This window comes from Polypterus senegalus, chromosome 6 (assembly GCF_016835505.1).
Source record: "Polypterus senegalus isolate Bchr_013 chromosome 6, ASM1683550v1, whole genome shotgun sequence".
In the NCBI taxonomy this organism is placed as follows: domain Eukaryota; kingdom Metazoa; phylum Chordata; class Cladistia; order Polypteriformes; family Polypteridae; genus Polypterus; species Polypterus senegalus.
In genome coordinates this window covers 104,250,446-104,271,532 of record NC_053159.1, presented here as the reverse complement: position 1 = coordinate 104,271,532, position 21,087 = coordinate 104,250,446, and the positions used below count along the sequence as shown (strand labels likewise).

The 21,087-nt window shown below is 36.5% G+C and overlaps 1 protein-coding gene across 2 annotated transcripts in view; it reads right to left on the bottom strand.

The window, feature by feature from the left end:
* Positions 1-21,087, bottom strand: part of akap1b (A kinase (PRKA) anchor protein 1b) — a 107,288-nt gene that overhangs the window by 60,187 nt on the left and 26,014 nt on the right. The window contains exons 2-3 of one of the 2 annotated variants that reach the window (XM_039756672.1): positions 18,604-18,697; positions 8,257-10,025 (exon numbers count right to left, since the gene is read on the bottom strand). In XM_039756672.1, the coding sequence (XP_039612606.1) occupies positions 8,257-10,000 (1,744 nt within the window). In that variant the 5' untranslated portion in view covers positions 10,001-10,025; positions 18,604-18,697. The remainder of the gene's footprint in view (positions 1-8,256; positions 10,026-18,603; positions 18,698-21,087) is intronic. The other variant, XM_039756671.1, reaches the window with a different exon arrangement.

Sequence of the window (21,087 nt, the reverse complement as noted above, 5' to 3'; positions counted from 1 at the left end):
CATACATGCTTTAATTCCTCTCTTTATGAAAATGATATCAAATACACAGTATTTAAATTGTTCAGAGAGCCGTATTATAATGAATGTAATGTATTCCGTGTGCTGTCGACAAAGGAGAAAGCCCGTTTAAGAAGCACGTAGTGATTCACGCACATATGGACACATTTTGTCCACACACGTGGACAAAATTGTTGGTACCCTTCAGTCAATAAAAGAAAAACTCACAATGGTCACAGAAATAACTTTAATCTGACAAAAGTAATAATAAATAAAAATTATATGAAATTTAACTAATAAAAGTCAGACATTGATTTTCAACCATGCTTCAACAGAATTATTTAAAAAAATAAATTCATGAAACAGGCCTGGACAAAAATGATGGTACCCCTAACTTAATATTTTGTTGCACAACCTTTTGAGGCAATCACTGCAATCAAACGATTCCTGTAACTGTCAATGAGACTTCTGCACTTTTCAGCAGGCATTTTGGCCCACTCCTCATGAGCAAACTGCTCCAGTTGTCTCAGGTTTGAAGGGTGCCTTTTCCAGACGGCATGTTTCAGCTCTTTCCAAAGATGCTCAATAGGATTGAGGTCAGGGCTCATAGAAGGCCACTTTAGAATAGTCCAATGTTTTCCTCTTAGCCATTCTTGGGTGTTTTTAGCTGTGTGTTTTGGGTCATTGTCCTGTTGCAAGACCCATGACCTGCGACTGAGACCAAGCTTTCGGACACTGGCCAGCACATTTCTCTCTAGAATCCCTTGATAGTCTTGAGATTTCATTGTACCCTGCACAGATTCAAGACACCCTGTGCCAGATGCAGCAAAGCAGCCCCAGAACATAACAGAGCCTCCTCCATGTTTCACAGAAGGGACAGTGTTCTTTTCTTGATATGCTTCATTTTTCCGTCTGTGAACATAGAGCTGATGTGCCTTGGCAAAAAGTTCAATTTTTGTCTCATCTGTCCATAGGACATTCTCCCAGAATCTTTGTGGCTTGTCCACATGTAGTTTGGCAAATTCCAATCTGGCTTTTTTATGATTTGTTTTCAACAATGGTGTCGTCTCCCATGAAGTCCACTTTGGCTCAAACAACGACGGATGGTGCGATCTGACACTGATGTTCCTTGAGCTTGAAGTTCACCTTGGATCTCTTTAGAAGTTTTTCTGGGCTCTTTTGTTACCATTCGTATTATCCGTCTTTTTGATTTGTCATCAATTTTCCTCCTGCGCCACGTCCAGGGAGGTTGGCTACAGTCCCATGGATCTTAAATTTCTGAATAATATGTGCAACTGTAGTCACAGGAACATCAAGCTGCTTCGAGATGGTCTTATAGCCTTTACCTTTGACATGCTTGTCTATAATTTTCATTCTAATCTCCTGAGACAACTCTTTCCTTCGCTTCCTCTGGTCCATGTTGAGTGTGGTACACACCATGTCACCAAACAACGCAGTGACTACCTGGAGCCCTATATATAGGTCCACTGACTGATTACAAGATTGTAGACACCTGTGATGCTAATTAGTGGACACACCTTGGATTAACATGTCCCTTTGGTCACATTATTTTCAGTCTTTTCTAGGGGTACCATCATTTTTGTCCAGGCCTGTTTCATGAGTTTATTTTTTTAAATAATTCTGTTGAAGCAAGGTTGAAAATCAATGTCTGACTTTTATTAGTTAAATTTCATATAATTTTTATTTATTATTACTTTTGTCAGATTAAAGTTATTTCTGTGACCATTGTGAGTTTTTCTTTCATTGACTGAAGGGTACCAACAATTTTGTCCACGTGTGAAGAACACATAGAATACGAAGCATTTAAAGTGCTACTTTAGTTACGATGGGATTTGAGAAACTAACGATTTTAAGATGAAGTTTAAGACATTCTACTTTAAATGACAAAATAAACTATGTGATTAAAGTGGAAAATTCAAGATTAAAGTTGACATTTGGACATTTTTACCCACTGTGTACCTATTTTGTTTTTCTTTTCTCTGTACTCTAATATGTTTCCATATGACACTCAGACAGTGGACTACGACTCGCCTTTTCATGGCGGCTTTGATATCTGACCACTTCTTATTTATTTTGGGCACTGTGGCACGTTCTGACCTTGAACTTTTAAATTTCTCCACTACTCTGTCACTCGATCAACGTCCTTTTGTTGTTTATATCACTGCTTAATCCAGCAAATAGTACGTTTTTCCTTGCCTCTACTTAGTATTTGCTGCAACTCCTTTCCCCCCGTGTTTTTGCCATTGTCTTTTAACAGAAAGCATAAGGGGCTATTTATATTGATTTGCATATTCAAAGAGGCATAATTCTGGGAGGAGTCGGGGTGGGGCGGCAGGTGTGTGCACAAGCGTTACTTTTCTCACTGCCCAGGATTTATGGAGCATAAGAACGTGGAAGTTGACATATGCACAGATTTATGCATCTGGATTTTTTTGTGCGTGTGCCCATCCACTTTAGTCCATACGCCATGTTTTAGTGTGAATTTTACACACAGCATTATGCATGAGACCCCTGGTCATTTATGTCATTCTAAATTCGCCTCCTGACAGCCTGCAAAACAGACTGTGGTGGTGCTGGACACTGGCGATGGGCAATCACATCCTCAGTTATTCTTGCAGGTGACACTGTGTTTAGTAATTGTCTTTGCAGCCTGCCAAACTGAGAGGAGCTGGATCCGAAGGCTCTAAGTGTGGGGTACTTGTGCATTCAATGGTTATGGATGCCTCAGTCAACATGTGTTGCTGGCTTGTCTTTTATAATTATGGTGAGCATTGTGGCTTCAGAAAAGATTGTAAAATAGCTAGAAAGCCCAAGGAAGACCAAAAATTGAAAGCCCCTTTTTAATTTGAAAGTTGAAATAACATATCATACATAAAAGACTATTAAACAGTATTCACTGAAGGACAATGATGACTATTGGACTAATTCTGTTTCCATTTCTCTTTGGTGTTGTTTAACAAAATGGGTGTCATTTTAGGGGCTAGAAATGCTTAATATTTTTCAATGAAACAGTAATTAAAAGTTTTGACTATGAAAACTCACCTTGAGAAAAGATTTTCAGAAAAATATTTAAATTTTCAAAAGTGCCGGTACTGTAAGTGTAGGACATGGGTACCAAAGGCTACGTGTAATGGTGGTGGGCTACTTAACCTTTGATTATGTCAGCTTATTACATTAGCTGTGGATATCTGCTGCCTTTAGATATTTACATCTATTGCAACTTCATTCTACTAGTTTGAACAACAGACAGGGAAATTTACTTCCCATTGCAATCGGGTGAACTAGAGTCTGTGAATAAGGCTTTTAACTGGTTAGATGATATGAAGCACTGGATGGCACTTAACTTTCAGCGGTTAAATGAGTCAAAAACTGAAGTAATTCTATTTGTTCAACTCACTGTTACCCGAAACATTGCTAGCATATTTTTCCACTTGCCTGATACTTGAAGCCAGGAGATAAAAATCTCTGGGTGATCTTGGATTCAAGTTTTAAATTTGACTAACAGATCAATAAGTTTTTTTTTTTTTTTTAACTTCAGGATGATCAATAAAGTCTAGCTGTTTTGTCATTTAATGACCTAGAAAAGCTCACTCATGCTTTTGTCATGTCTTGTTTGGATTATTTTAATGCCCTTATATCAGGATATCCTGTACAACACTGTCAAGCCTGCAAATGGTGCTGAATGCAGCTGCTAGAGTTTTGACCAGCAGCAAAAAAAACAGATCACATCACTCCAGTGTTGGCCTCGATTCATTCATTGACTCCCTCTTAGTTACAACGTGAGTTTTAAAATTTTAGTGTTTGTTTTTAAAGCCCTCCATGGGTCAGCTCCACCAGACTCATCTGATCTTATTGTTCCATATTAGTCAGCCAGCTGAGGTATTCAGATCAGCTACTGCTTACTATCCCACGCACACGGTTGAAGCTGAGGGACAATCGTGTCTTTGCAGTGGCTGGTGCTAAATTGTAGAACAGTTTGCCTCTCGTAATAAGGTCGGTTCCCACACTTCGGTTTAAAGTTTCTGCTAAAAAAGCACTTTCACCTGCTTTTTAGCTTATGAGTTTAAGCATTTAAATCTTTCTACGTACAGTATATTGTTAATACTGTGTTCATCGTATGTATTTTATTTTTCAGAATTTTATATAAGCTATTTATGTTTGTGTGTTGGAATATGTGTGTTCATGTATGTATGTATGACTTTTTTATTTACTTTTTAATAATTCCTTATTTGGCTTTTATTTCTTACTGTTAACTTTTATTCTATGTAAAGCACTTTGGTCAACTTCTAGATGTTTTAAATGTGCTATACAAACAAGTAAAACTAAAGCCTAGTTTAATCCAAAAATACTACAACATTAAATTTGCATTTCAGGAAAACGAAATATTGACTGCCACTCATCCCTGTGGACAAGGTCTCAGTAGCATGCTTTACTTATACAAATTGCTGCAACCTGTATTGTAATTGTGTTATGAGGCTACTTGAGCATGCTCAGAACGCTGATTCCAACATAGCACCTGTTGTTCTTGGCTGAAGATGCGAGTGCCAATGCACACTTTCTACATACTTTGCTCTACACTAAGAAAGATGTCAAGAACAAATATAAACTAATTCGGTACAAATTTTCTGCTCACTTAAATATAAACTGTAACAGAAATTTTAAGCAAGGGTGCCCAAATATTTGCATGCCACTGTATGAAGTGCATCACTAATATTGTCCTCATGCTCACATTAGGCTACACAGGGCATTTTTATGTGACATAATTGACTTATCATTTATGGTGTGTTGTGCTAAGCATGGCTACAAACATTTCCATGGCTTTTCACCTCATTAAATTTGCAGAGTTGGATCAAATATATACTTTCTTCTCCCACCCCCACTTATCCTATCCAGAATTGTTTCCCAGCACCAGCCAGAAAATTGTACTGTGTAGCAATAACTATCCAAATATTAACTGGGATAACCTTGCAGGTGGAGGAGCACAAGAGCAGGAGTTTTTAGAAGTAATCAGTGACTGTTTTTAACACAGCATGTTAAAGCACCAACACGGGGTGAAGCCTGTCTGGATTTAGTATTCTGTAATAATCAGGATAGAATTGAGGGTGTAGAGGCGATTGAACCACTAGGGTCAAGTGACCATAATGTAATACAATTCTCAGTATTTTGTAAGAGTACAGATGAAGACTAAAATTGTTAAGTTAAACTTTGGTAGGGCTAATTTTGAGCAGATGCGACAAAGTCTAAGTAGGATAGACTGGGATAAGCTTTTAAATGTGGAGACAGTTGAGGAGCAGTGGAACAGGTTTAAAAATGTTTTACATGTAATGCAGGACAGATACATACCTAAATTTGGAATTAATAGGAAACTAAAAAAAACTCCACAGTGGATTAATAAAGATTTAAAAAAGAGCTACAAAGGAAAAAAATGCTTTATAAGGCATATAAGATGACTGCAAAGTGAATTGAAGAGCGTATGAGAGCATGAGGGCAACCATTAAGAAAGATATCAGGGAGGCTAAAAGACAGTTGGAGAGGAATATAGCAGATAAGGCAAAAGAAGACCCCAAGAGATTCTTTCAGTATTTTAATAGTAAAAGAACAGTCAAGGAGGAGGTCAAGTGCATCAGGAATAGTAAAGGGGAATTAAAAGACACAGACAGTGAAATGGCGGATGCCCTAAACTTAAATTTTTCTGAGGTGTTTACAAGTGAACAAGTGGATAACCTCCCAGAGGTAAACGCAACTACTAAGGAGGTACTGAGGGATTTGGAAATTGTAGAGGGAGAAGTGCTGCTCAGATTAAATAAAATGAAATCAAACAAATCAGCAAGACCAGATAATATTTATCCTTGTGTTCTTAAGGAGGCTAGTGAGTACAGATATAAACCCTTGACACATATTTTTAGGAAGTCACTGCACACTGGAGAGATTCCAAAGGACTGGAAAATGGAAAATATCATCCCATTATATAAAAAGGGTGACGGGGCAGATCCAATCAACTATAGGCCAGTAAGCTTAACATGCATTACAGGAAAATTAATGGGAGGAATTAAGGATAAGATTGAGCATGGCACATGGCAAGGACAGGAGTTATTCTGAAATGAACAGTCAGCATAGGTTCAGAAGAGGGAGGTCGTGTTTTACTAACATGCTGGAATTCTATGAGGCAACAAAAGGATACAATCTAAGTGGAGCTTATGATATTATTTATCTGGACTTTCAGAAAGCATTTGATAAGGTGCCACATGAGAGGTTGAACATCAAGTTAAAAGAAGTGGGAGTTCAGGGTGATGTTTTCAGATGGGTGCAGAACTGTCTCAGACACAGGAAGCAGAGAGTGATGGTGCATGGAACCACGGCTGATGTTAAGAGTGGTGTTCCACAGGGGTTAGTGCTAGGGCCGCTGCTACTTTTAATACATATATATATAGATGATGATACCAAGATAGGTGGTTTAGCAGATAATTTGGAATCTGTTATATCATTACAGGAGGACTTGGATAGCATACAGAATTGGGCAGATTTGTGGCAGATGAAATTTAATGTCAGTAAATGTAAAGTATTACACATAGGAAGTAAAAATGTTAGGTTTGAATATACAATGGGCGGTCGGTAAATCGAGAGTACACCTCATGAGAAGGATTTAGGAGTCATTGTGGACTCGACAGTGTTCAGAAGCCATTAAGAAGGCTAACAGAATGTCAGGTTATACATAACCCTAATGTGCTGAGTATAAGTCCAAGGAGGTTATGCTCAACCTTTATAAAGCACTGGTGAGGCCTCATCTTGAGTACTGTGTGCAGTTTTAGTCTCCAGGTTACAAAAAGGACATAGCAGCGCTAGAAAAGGTCCAGAGAATAGCAACTAGGCTGATTACAGGGCTACAGGGGTTGAATTATGAGGAAAGATTAAAAGAGCTGAGCCTTTACAGTTTAAGCAAAAGAAGATTAAGAGGTGACATTGATTGAAGTGTTTAAAATTATGAAGGGAATTAGTACAGTGGATCGAGACTGGTATTTTAAAATGAGTTCATCAAGAACACGGGGACACAGTTGGAAACTTGTTAAGGGTAAATTTCACATAAACATTAGGAAGTTTTTCTTTACACAACGAACGACAGACACTTGGAATAAGCTACCACGTAGTGTGGTAAACAGTAAGATGTTAGGGTCTTTCAAAACTCGACAATGTTTTCTTGGAAGAAATAAGTAGATAGGACTGGCGAGCTTTGTTGGGCCGAATGGCCTGTTCTCGTCTAAAGTGTTCTAATGTTCTAACTGCTCACTGTGCAGATTGAAAGAATTTGATGTGTTTTGTTTATGATGAGCAAGGTTAATTTTTTTCTGCAGTTGTCAATTTACATAGATTATGTATCAGTATTAAAAAACAAAGTGTTCGTTAGTTATGCATATTCTATTACATTTAAAATAATATGAAACGTATGCATCTCAATTACTGGATCAACTAAAAGCACTAATAAGCTAAAAATATTTATTTTGCCTAATGTGTTAGACCAAAGGTACCATTGTGGCTGCAGGTCTGGCCATTGTAAATACACACTAATAAACCTATACCATTTATCTTCAAAGTAAATGCCTTTATGTACAGTACAGTGTAAGTAGCAGCACAGGAGGGAAAAGGGCATGTTTATCTGTTTAGCAAGGTCACACCTTTTAAGTAAACGTGAATGTTTTGGCTTTACCGTATTAGAGTGAGAAAATGAAATTTGGTCTAATCAGGCAGTGCACCTTTATGCTCACAAAAGAATGTATGCATTAAGTTTTGTTAATTTACTAGGAAATTCAGAAGACACTTACAAAGAGATAGGAAGGCTGTCTCATTAAGCACTTCCCTAACTACTATTAAGACTGCAATAAAAAAAAAACATTTTGCAAGTCTAATGCCATCAAAGTTGAGAATGCTTTAACATTACAATTTAGTTCATTTTTGGATGTAAATGATTCTAGGAATAACAACACTGGATAAGGTACACTGTAAAATGCTTACACATTTTTTTATGCTAAAATTTCACTTGAGATCCAAAATAACAGTTTTTGACCTTCCTTTACCAACTTTTATGGATATTTTATTTGCCCATATAGTGGTGTCAACAAAAGCATGTTACTACAAAATAGAGTAATTCATCTTCACACTACAGTTAACTGAAAAGAAATTAGTGAGTGACAAGGACTGCAACACTACAAATTTACATTACTTGATGCAATACTGACAACTTACCTCCAGAATGATCTGCCTCAGCTTCTGGGGACCAATGGATGCCATTTTTCAGGTTAGCTGCACTGCCATTTAATCCACCATTTGTGAACTGCTCATCATCCATTTCATGCATGACAGTAGTTGCAGACCTGTCTAAATCCATCGTCTTCTCTTGTCCTAGAGAACCTTCTATTAGAGTCATGTCTGAAGGTCCTGCTAATTGCTCTTGTAATACACAGGCTACTCCAGTTCTTATTAACTGGTCCTCATTACTCATGCCATCCTCTGATTGACATGTACTGCACCCTGAATCCTCTGTATGATCTGCAAAAACCTCAATTACACTTCTTGGTGCTTGCAATAGCTTTTTCCCCATTAGAGCACCATGATGAGATTTTGGCGGACTTAATATTGTGCCTTCTTCAGAGGTGTCCCACTTAGATGGCAGCAAGGTACCATTCACAGACTTGCATGTCTGGGATGTACTTTCTTCCACAAAACTGTTATCAAACTGATCTTGGTGGCTTTTCTCTCTTTTTACTTGAGGTGTTGATGTTTGTGTGCTATCCTGTATGTCAGTGAACTCCTCCTTGTTTTGACAACTCTCTGTGATTTGGTCTCTTGCTATGAGAGATTCATTTGAACAGTCATGAACTGCATTGCTCTCATTACTCTCCAGAATAGTACTGGGAATAGGGTCCCCAGGGACGCAACATTTCTCTTCATCACAATGTCTAACTGTAACCAAATCCTGCATGGCAGCAGAAATAACTTGCAAAATTATGCCTGAAGCAAGCTTTTCAAGATCTTCCGTTTTTTCACCAATCTCAGTAGAATGAGGCATGCCATTTTCTACAGGAATACTGGACCTGACAGCTTCCTGGAGTGGCAGTAGTGAGGATGCTTCAATTACATCATGGGGCTCCCAAACACCCAGTTTTTGGAGTTGAATGTCAGAAGAACTAGCACTTTTTTCTTCAGTGGTGAGGTTACTTTCAACATCATAGGTCCCAATCTGTACCTTCTCAGCAAAAGACACAGAAACTTTATCATCTGCCACTTCCCCTTCAGGTTCTGGCCTTATTGCTTCTGTCAGGTGTGCTGTGGGAGAGACTATCTTTGATTCTACTATTTCTAACATGGTACATGCTGCAGCTGTTGCCATTATCACTTCAACTTTCTCAGTATTCCCTTCACACACATTACCTGAGATTGCATCTTGAATGCTGGTCTCATCAAGCTTAGAGTTGACCAGCTGAAAAGCCTCCTCTGAAACTGAACAGGTTTCACTTTTTACTGCTTCAGGGTTCACAGAAGCCTCTTGCATAGGAACAGTATGTTCTTGAATTAGAGAGGAAGTGCAATAATCATTGACATCCAAGATTTTATCAGCTGCCAATTCCAGAGTGTTGGTGCTGCAGCAAGGCAGTCCGCCACTGACACTTGGCCTTGCATTGGCAATCAAAGCTTTTCCAGAACAGTCCTCTGCTAACTGTTCTGGAGTATTAATTTGGTTCTCATGCAGAGACTTGTGATGGTGGGATCCCTCAGTGGGAAAATTTGTGGAAGCCAACTGGGAATAACTTCCAACTTCAAAATTTCCATTAGCAGACTCAGCGCCCAAAACAGTAGCAACACTTGAGCCAACTTCCTTATCAGAATTGCTTATTCGGCCTTTTTTACGGGAAATATACCACCACCAGCCAATCAAAGCAAGTACTCCTGGCAATGTGTAAGGAAAGAATGAACGAAATCTTAAAGCCATTGTGGAGGGATTCTTGAAACGTCCCCTAAAGAAAGAGAGGATAGCAAATGTTATTTCAAATGTTCATATTGGTATATGGTAAAGAGGTATAAGATATATTTTAAAATCAATTTTCAAATTATATTCTTAAGAATAAATTATGCATTCTTACATAAACCTTAGTGTTGCACTAGACCAAAAAAAGTTGGATGATATTAGATACATATAAAACTGCACTGAAATATATTGAAACCACAGATTACCTAACACTGCTTATTGGATAAATATTTAATTCACCTTGATTTATATGAATTTGTAATATTTTATTTTTTTTATATATATATATATATAAGTGATACATACATACATACATACATACATACATACACACACACACACACACATATACATACAAATATATATATACCGTAGATCCCGTTATATAAGCCGAGAATTTCGTCCTAGATTTTTGGCTTGGAGTTTGGGGTCGGTTTATACAACAGTATCGTTTCAGATTCAAGATTTCCAGCGCAATGCGGTTTTGCCGATGAATACGGAAGTAAATAATGATGAAACCACAGAGCCATCTTTCAGATGAAGTAACTTTGCATGCCGGTACTTTAAATTAAATAAAGAATTTATTCAAAAAAGTGTTTTAGTTGTTGATTTTATTAATAAAATTTATAATAAATTATCGAGAAGTTTAAAATGAAATTTTTTGTTTTGATTTACGATCAACATCTTGCGTTACGAAACAGATGCGGTCACGTGCATCCGCTTGCGCGATTGTAAACAAACAACCAAGAGCGTTAGTAGCATCAGTCGGAGCCCAGATACATGTGTTTGTGGATGTAATTTCGGTCATCGCAGTGATTTACCTATATATATAATTCATTAAGACCATGCAAGCAAGACACATAATTGCTAAGGAAGGAAGAGAAGGTAAAAGTAAGCGATCGCAATCGAAACGAAGATGGACATTGTGTGGAAATATCTCCTCCCTTACTGCAGCCCAAAGATGTCAAATTAAATGGTGAGTACAGTATGAAATTGTTTCTAGAATAGAATGCCTTTTATAGTCACTATACGCATTTACAATGAGGTTAAAAGCAGCTCCTTCAGTGCAGAAAAAAGTTCTGTATAGAGCTTGTATGGTTGTTTTTTAGCCTAAGCATAACACCGGATCTGCGGCCCCGCTTCTGCTTTCTTTCCCTCCTCCGTCTGTGTCGTCTCCTAGACCCGACAACAATCCACGGAGAGCCCGCTGGTCTCGCTATGTTGTCTGGGATGTTGTGCGTGTGATGAAAAACACTTGAAACAGATGTCTGGCTTTGGACAACGATGTCTATAAGGTTCTGAATGGTGTAGCGGATGTTCGCCAAACCGATTGTGCACAAACAAGGAAAAAAAAAAAAGTACAAAAACAACAAAAAAGTGCACTGAAAAGGAGCCCTGAGCCGCTGCGACCATGCGTGCCGCCATGCTCCTAGCTTAATCGAAGTAGGCTTGGCACTTTTTGGTTAGTACATTAGAAAAATTATTGGTGTTTTGGTAAATTATGCCCATTATATTATATATCAAAAATGCAGGCAGTCTCAAATTCTCGCCGATAAACATTATAAATATACCCGAAGAGACACTTTTAAGAAAATTTTGCTTGGCGAAGGGGGTGGGCTTAAATACCGGTCATCGGCAAATACATGTAATTTAGTAGGTAGAGAAGGGGTTCGGCTAATATACCGGGTCGGCCTGTATTCCGGGATCTATGGTATAATATATATATATATATATATATATATATTTATTTCGGCCCTCCGGTTGTAATATGACCAAGCTGTGCGCTGAGCTTACTCTTGAGCATGCAACGTACAGTTGGCCATGTGAACAGGAATCTTGTTTCAAATCTCACAGCTTGGATTGCTGCTGTCATAATCGGTTTGAGTTTCATGGTTTTTTTCAATTACGTTATTGTTTGCAGGACTTGTGTTGAAGTGACATTCGGCATCTGTCAAGCGTTGTAAGCATCGATAACTTCACATCCAGCTTTTGAGTTTAAACATTCATAAACATCAAAGTGTCCACTACTGAAATCGTCACCTGTGAATCTAAGATGTTTAAGAGGCATTGGCGGTTGTCGAAAGGTGTAAAATATTTGGCCATTTCGGTACACTTGAAAGCGACAACTGAACAATTCAGCGGCAGCCATAAACTCGCATGCAGAACCATTGGTGAAGGGCTTAAGCATTTCACTCTTCTAGTGCTTCTGTGTAGTATAATGATCTTCTGTACCATCATCAGTCCACACCTTGAACCTGTCCCAGTCATTCAATACATAAGACACAATGTTCCTCTGGATATCAAGAGTGAGCCTGATATGGCCGTGCAATATGTAACACAGAGAATGGAAAAGGTAGGTGCCATCTCCGGGCATGGAAACCACTGGGTAAGTAACAGTTCTTTGATCAATGGTGATCACCTCGATAGACATGTTAATGGGGTTATGGTTGGAATGATAAAGGAAATGGGTACCTGAACAATGTAAATTAAGTCTAAAATACCTAAACAATAACTATAATTGTAATAAACGAAGGCTGTAGTTATCAGCAAGGAGACGTGAATACCGCGGCAAAGCAAAGAAGGGAATGAAGAGACCGGAGCGACGGACAGCCTTACATAGGCAGGCAGTCAATTACGTGGGAGGCATGAGGAAGGAGGACGCAATACAGGCAGACAGCCAACTACGTGGGAGGCATGGTGATGGGAGATGCAACGCCGCCTCACACGGCGACCGAGCTGCAGGCTATGGACGTATATATGTATGTAAGTAGGATTCAGTTATGAGCGTCACTCATAGAATTTCGAATAAATGAAACCTGCTTAACTTTAAGTAACCTGTAAGGAATGAGCCTGCCAAATTTCAGCCTTCTACCTACACGGGAAGTTGGAGAATTAGTGATGAGTGAGTCAGTGAGGGCTTTGCCTTTTATTAGTATAGATAATTTTAATTATGCAGTACTAGATTCTTACAAAAACTTATACTGCAGGACACACACACAAACAAAAAGCACAGTACCACACTTTAAAAAAGCCACAATCTATCAAATTTTCCCAATAGGTTTATCAAGAAAATACAAGGCTAACAAGCTTAATAAAAAGTAAAACAGACATTTGGCTGTCAAGCTAACAAGCCTACTGTTTACTAAGCAGCAATTTCATATTCTTTAACTGAAAATGTAAGCTTCTGTACTTAATATAAGCTCACCCATCATTCAAACTAAGACAAGCAGTGTCTGTTTTAATTAAAGGACAGAGTAAAAAGGTCTGAATTCAAGTAGCCTTACTTGCCATTTGTCTAACTACACAGGATAATTCCTCTAATTCTTTTTACCCTACTTTCTTGATGTAAAGGTTGATATCCCAGTCTCCTCTTTCTAAGGTAAAGTAGGCCTTACCGCCCTCTGTTTACAGGAAGTTCCCAGCTAAAAGGCATGCATTTTCATAATTACCATGATATCTTACATAAAGGAGAACTGTAGCTAAACTACGGTAAGGCTTCAAAAAGCTGATAGTGGGGAGAGGAGAAAAAAAAAAAAGTGTGATTGGCCAATATGCCAATCGAGTTTTTTTTTTTGTGAAAAATCAACCAATTTAGATCAGTGGCCAATCAATTAGAGCATCACTAAGCGGTGCCTTACATTTATTTAAAAAAGCCATTACCATTGTCACCCTGCACACAACTGTACATTGCAAGCTGCCAATCAAAACTCACCGCTATGCGCTTTTTGTGGCATGTTATCTGCACGCGTGATAAGAGCAAAATTAGCACTACAGCCAAGCCCCAAGTGAAACAACAAAGTACAATTTTTTTTTCTACAGTGCATATCAAATCACTTTATCTTTCTACCATTTTTGGAACATAAAGGACGCTGTGTTTGAGAAAGTAAAAGTAACTACTAGTTTCTGGTTGGTAGACATTTAATCAAATTGATGTTACAATGTGTCACATCTCATTTTAGAGTGTCATGCCAATATAGCACCATCATTTATAGCTATTTTACATGAACATGGAACCAATCATCTTTGAATAGTTGTAATAAGACCGAATACTGCTGCATGTGCTGCTGCAGTTGAAACAATCTGAGACAATACTTCTCCTTCCAGATCTAAAATGCCCAGCACCATTCAAACAAATGGAGTATACAGACTCTGTGCAGTACATGAGTATATCAGCTAATTATTCATAATCCACAAGGATCTCTCCAAACTCAGGAAGTGATGGTATCATACATCAATGTTTTAAAATGACAATGTGAACTTTTAAGACATTATATAGCCATAATGTAAGGCAACATTGACATTTACTTAATCAACGTGTATGTTCTTAGTATCTTACAGTTCTGCGCATAAGTTTGCATGAATTCAGTGTTCTGTGTCTGCTGAATGATGGCACATTGCTACAACTTTCTCCATTCAGTTGCTGTCTTTTGCTCCCACTCTTATTTATTTCTTTTACTTTTGACTCCCACATAGAGACCATCAAAAAGAATGTTTTAGCAGTTTGCCATTTCTTAACTGAAGTTTACATTTACTGAAAATTTCTTTCGTCTTTTCTCTCATGATTTGTAGTAAAAAATTCACTCAGGAGAGCCAGGCGTTTTTGGGCTATACAGTTACTGACAGGAAGTGGTGGGGAGTGGTTGAAAGCATATGTACAAGCACATAGTTTTAAATTGGATTTGAGATTTAAAAGGGAACATGACCATCAACCATATGTGGCGAACGTACAGTTTTATAAATCTGGTATTTTTGTACATGTGCCACTTTTTCTTTTGAACTTCAGCAAAAATTCAATGTAGAATCGAAGCAAAATTTCGTACATGTTCCATAATGAGAAAATTGTGTAATGGGGTGTGTAGTTAATATCTTATGTAAAAATAGATCACATTAAAGAATTTGACTAATAACTGCACTGTATGTTAAAAGTGACATTTGGTGTCCAAAAAAAGCTTTAATGTTGAAGGATATTAAAATATCATCCTTGTTTATGTTGGAAAGGTACCCAGCATATACCTAAGAACAATGCAGATTAACCTCAGGTATACTAACTAGGCACAAATTACCAGGGCTATCGATATATATTGTGTTTTTAATAGTTACTCCTAATATTTTCCCTTACACTAACTCACCTTGAATTGCCAGTTTATAACTGTAACATGACATAAGTTAAATAACAGGTGGTAATATGATAAGATTTATAATGTCATTGTTCTTTCAAAGCATTTATTTTATTTCTGTTTTTTGCACCATGGATTATGTTGCTCTGATACTGGAATTGTACAATTAGTCTCTCCAACAACTTAAAATAAATGTCTACTAATTTAGACATTTTAGTCTTGAAAGAAGCAGCACCAAATGTAATTGGTTACCTTTAGAACTACAAGTGATAGCCTAAAGTAAACAAACCACAAAGAAAAAAGGGAAAAACAATACTGATAGATTTTCAGGCTGAGTAATGTGTCATAAAAGCACAGAACAGTAACACTCCCCCTGAGTCACTGATTTCCCAGAATGAAACATCACAAAGAAACCAAGATATTGTGACCCAAAAGGGAACAAGACATCAAATGCCCACTAATTACACTATCATACAGAATGGCACCATCTCAATTGGCTACACACTTGAGCAATGAAGTGAGATGAAAAAACTGGTAAAAAAAACTTCTAGGAAGACAACTGGGCTTTAATAAAATTAGAACACAACCTGTTAAGAAAACTGGAGTTTGATGTACTATCAAACATAGCAAAATAAAAAAAAAATAAACAAAAAAGAAATTAAAGGAAGCAATATTATTGCAAACTGAAGTGGACAAACACTGAGGCACAGGCATTTTATATAGTCACTGAGCTGGAGTCTCTTATTCAGTACCTGCCTAATAATTACAGTTACAGCAAATGTAATTTGCCAATTTCAAGAACGCAGTTCAAATTTTAATTTCAGATTATCATTGTTTACTACATAAATAGCTATCATAATTGCACAGGTAGTGGAGGTGACAGATACCAGCTCAAAACAAAATACTGTCCACATCCTGCATTCCTATACTATCAGACAGACTGGTAGTAAGGACTGGAAATACAAAGTCAAAGTTCCAAGATGGAGAAAACAATGCTACCAAAATTCTCCAAGTTGTGATATAACACTAACAATTCTACTATTAAGAACATAAAATGAAAATTTTAACCAAGTCAGGGTGAAACAGAACTTTTGTGGTGAAATTTAACTTGGAACAATGGAATACTTAATATATTTTAGTTTGATCGTCATTTTTAAGAAAAGAAATACAACTTATCTTTATTTACTATTTTGCAGACCAAGTAATAAATGAACAGTGACTTCCACGTTTCGCTATAAAATCCAAGCAATTGAATAAATCGACGTTGCTAATATAAATAGTCATCAATGCAGGGTATGGTCTTCAGTTGATTTATATCACGGCAGTATATTTATTTCACACCCACTGCCTCTGTTTACGCTTCCAGTTCTGTTTCACTGTGAACAGAATTTTGACTGCAGTAAGAAAAGCCACTAAGACAACTAGCAGGATTTTTGAGAAACTTTGGGACCAGTAGTTATTTGTACTCTGTTTAAGACTGGATTGAAAAAAACAGTTTTCCCACTGAAATCATTAAGAAAATATTCGGTATTAAATTAACACATTGGTCTGCAAAACCACTACAAATGCAGCACTTTTGATGATTTCTGTTATATGTAAAACTTACTTAATGCAAGGTAATTAATCACCTATTCATTTTAAACTAAACTGCCTTCTGCTTAGAATAAAAAAAAATAAATTTCATGTTCTTCAAGTCCTGAATACAGTACTCAGGACTTTGTCCAGCATTGCTATGTCCTTTTTATAGCCTGGAGACCAAAACCATACACAGTACTACAAACCAGTGCATTATAAAGCTTCAGCACAACCTCCTTGGACTTGTACCCTACATATAGTGCTATACAACCTAACATTCTGTAAGCCTTTTTTTTTTATTAATTTTATTACAATCAATACAAAGCAATCAAGTTTTTACAAAGAGAAAAATTAAGAACAGATCGATCCCCACTCCTGAGAGAGAGAGCAAGCCAAACAGTGTTAAATTTAAGGCTTGTAAACATATCTAAATTAATAAATTCTCTGTGCTTTATGAACTTATTTTAAAATATTACTGATTAGATCCTGCCGTGTTTTGAAAAAAGTCTGTATGGATCCTCTGAGTATTTGATTTTTTCCAACTTCAAATAATATAACACATCGGTTTCCCACTGACTTAAAAGAGGAGAGTTTGGGTTCTTCCAGTTTATGAGAATAAGTCTGTGTGCCAAAAGTATAGTGAATGCAATCACAATTTGTTTGTCTTTCTCCGCTTTAAACCCATCTGGCCTTCTTAATGGCTTCTGAACACTGTCTGGAAGTTGATAGTACCGAGTCTATTACCAATCCTAAATCCTTTTCATAAGGTAAACTCTTGATTTTCAGACTTCCCATTGTGTATTTAAACCTAATATTGCATGTCCCAATGATCCTAGGAGCTCTGCTGTCCGTGGCTTTATGCCCCTGGAAGGACTTCCTACATTTACTTACATGAAATTTCATCTGTCACAATTCTGTCCAAGCTGCGTGCTCTACTGGTCCCTCTGGAATAATTCAATGGATTCTAGATTATCTGCCAGTCCACTAATCTTGGTATTATCTGCCAATTTCAGCCATCTTACCTATATTCCTATCCAAATCATATACACATACATATACATACATATACAGTATCTCACAAAAGTGAGTACACCCCTCACATTTTTGTAAATATTTTATTATATCTTTTCATGGGACAACACTGAAGATACAACACTTTGAAACAATGTAAAGTAGTCAGTGTACAGCTTGTATAACAGTGTTACATGCCCCAATGTTTTTATTACATTTTGAAAGTACAGATACAATGTACCTATGTAAGTACACTTGTTTTTGGATCAGGGATAAATTGTTACATTATAATTATATTAACTGTGGAATAACAATGACAACTGAGTAATTAACTATAACTTTACTTTGTATTACACAGTAAGCACTTATACAGGCAATTACATAGTAGTTACAGTGTAATTATGGACACTTAATGTAAATTGTTTCCAAAAAATCTGCTCAGAATAAAATATTACAATGTCTTATTGAACTCTAATATTGTATTGTAATGAAATCTTTTATTTAGCCAAATAACATTAAACATGAATTCATGTAAAAAAGAATACTTGCAATCCAATATCAAAATTCTAGCTTCAATGATGGCAAATAAAAGAGAACCCCCTCTCTTTTTATACTATAGCCCTAATATTAATAAAATGGTAAAACTGATTTAAATGTTTTAAAACAGCAGAAATGTTTTAATAAAACTGACATAACATGAACTAGCTAGTGATGATTTTTTAAAATTTTTTTAAAGTTAGGGAGACTATGGGATAACAATGCAAACAAATTTACTACAGGCAAATTAACCAAAATACGATTAAAATTACAAGGAATTTAACTCAAGAACAAAGCTATGTAGACACATAAAATATCAATAGCTACCTTAATCTAGTGAAGCTGGATCTGTCATTTTCAGCTGGTAATGTCTTTTTTTTTCATCAAGTTCCTTTATTACATTATTTTCTGTCTGAACAGGCTGCAAGAGATTTTTAAAACCAATCACTTTTCTGCCTTAACACTAAGAAAGCTAATTAATATTTATTTATTTTTTTTTTATTGAGAACACTTGTATACTTAGCTTCTGGTGCAAACAGCTGCCTGACACAATTGGCCACAAAATAAGTTACTGCAAATTTGTGATTAATCTTGTGCAAAGATGTAAAAAGTGTACTAATTTGTCAAAAATCGCTTATTTAATAGGCATACCTTGTTTGGGTAGTATAAATCTCTTCCTGGTACTATTGTTACAAAAACTAAAGGACTATGTAGAGCAGCACATTGCAGAGGTTGCTAGTAAGCTACAGAGTCCTAGGTTTTCATCTGTCAATGTCTGTGGGGAATCCTCATGTGTCCATTTTTTACCTCTAGGTATTCTGGTTGTTAAATTCTCACATCACAAAAACAAGCAGGCAAGAATAACTGATAGAATGCAAACAGGACATTTAGTCTGAACATTTTTGTGTTAATGGGAATATTTGCCATGAACTGGCATTGCACCTAAGGTTAATTAGCACCCTGCACCTAACGGTGCCAAAACAGGGACTGGTGTCCCACAAAGAATATAAGAACAATGTTAGAAAATAGATGTATGGACATTAGTCCACTACGAAGAAGAGGATATATCTCTAAGCAACAAAACATACTTAGGTGTATGAAATACTAATGAAACTATTGGTTATTACAAATACCAGAACATAGAAATGTTTTGTCGGTACAAGCATCAAAAATAAAACTAATTTTATGTAATGGAGGTGAACCAAAATAAAAACAGAGCAAGAAAAAATAACTAACTTTGAAGAGATTAAATGAAAAGAACAAATTCAGCAACAGTAATTAAAAAAAGACCTATGTGAAAAGAGACACCCTATTATTAAATGTGACTTGCTTTAGGGTTGAAATGATACTCCATATCATCTATCTGACATTTTGGCTTTATATTTATTTTTAAAACAACAAGAGCATGACCTTATAAATATGTTTAGGCAGTATAGAAACAACAGATACAATTCTGATTCTGCAAGGATTGCTGGGAAACTCAGACACAACAAAGCCGGGATTAAAAAAAATATATTGTTATGACACTGCCACGTGCATTCAAAAGCAAGAGAATATCTTAACGTCCAACAAAATGCATCTGCACCTGTTTGGCATTATTTCAGTTTTTAAACCAATTAAATATGGTGAGGCTGCTGATCCCAGTACTTCCATTCGTCAACCATGCAAAAAAGCAGAGTTGAGAAAAATAACAGACTTTCTAGCACAACTGATGACTTTGTAGCATGCACAGTAAAGTTCAACAGCACAAAGTCTTCAGGTACAGAGGATCCCTCTACCTCACATGGTCTACCAGAGACAGCTTCTATTTACAAATCATCTCAACACTAATGCTTGTACCGATGCCGTTATCTGCTTTTTGACTCAAGGTATGCTTCTATTTTACACAGCAGAAAAGGATTCTCACTGAAAACATGATCAATTGATTTAACCCTCAGTAAGAACTGCTTGGTCAAAAAATTTAAAGCATTCCCTGATATGTACATTAAGGAAGACGCTTTATTTGCACAGCACAAAGTTTGAAGAACTTATCACAGATACGTCTGTTTAAGTTAGACTCCCTGGGTGGTTCACCAATAAGTTTTGATGACCATAAAGCAGAACTTTTAATTTATTAAATTGCGTTGGTATACTTTATATGCATGCTTATTTTTCTTTCCATCTTAATTATAACTTGGCACACTATAATATGCTTAGCCATGCATACTATTCTTAAAGACAACAGCTCATGCTTTAATAAAAAAAAAAAAAGCAAATTAGTGTTTTTCTTGAATAATTTTAGCTCAGGTGAAGTGCTGTACGGCAGTTAAAATATAAAGAGCTTTTTCCTTAGTCTGTTGGGTTAAGATACAGTATATCATCAATGTGACTGTCCAGAAAAATGGAAGTTGACTTGTTTTTAAACATACTCTCCATGTGGAAAGCATGTAATGCCAAAATTGTTTCTGAACACATTTTATAATGATATATAGACACACATAGATAGCTATGCATATAAAATCCAAGTTTTAATTTTCCTCTTCTTAGTTTTTTATTTTGATATGGATCCCTTTTTTAAAAGGCAATTATGGAAAGGGGGTGGTGGTATTGTTGGTTATAATTGGCTCTCGTTTTCGAAGGTTCCTAGAAAGCTTGTGTTTATTGTACTTAATAAAAAATTTAGATCACAAAAAAAAATTGACTCACTCACTCGTCAATAAAAGCACTTTTCCCCCCATTTAATTTAAAAACTCAAATTTTGCAGGATTGTACATCTAGGAAAGTATGTACTCACTAAGAAAAGGTCATTAACGTTATTTCAATGTTTATGAG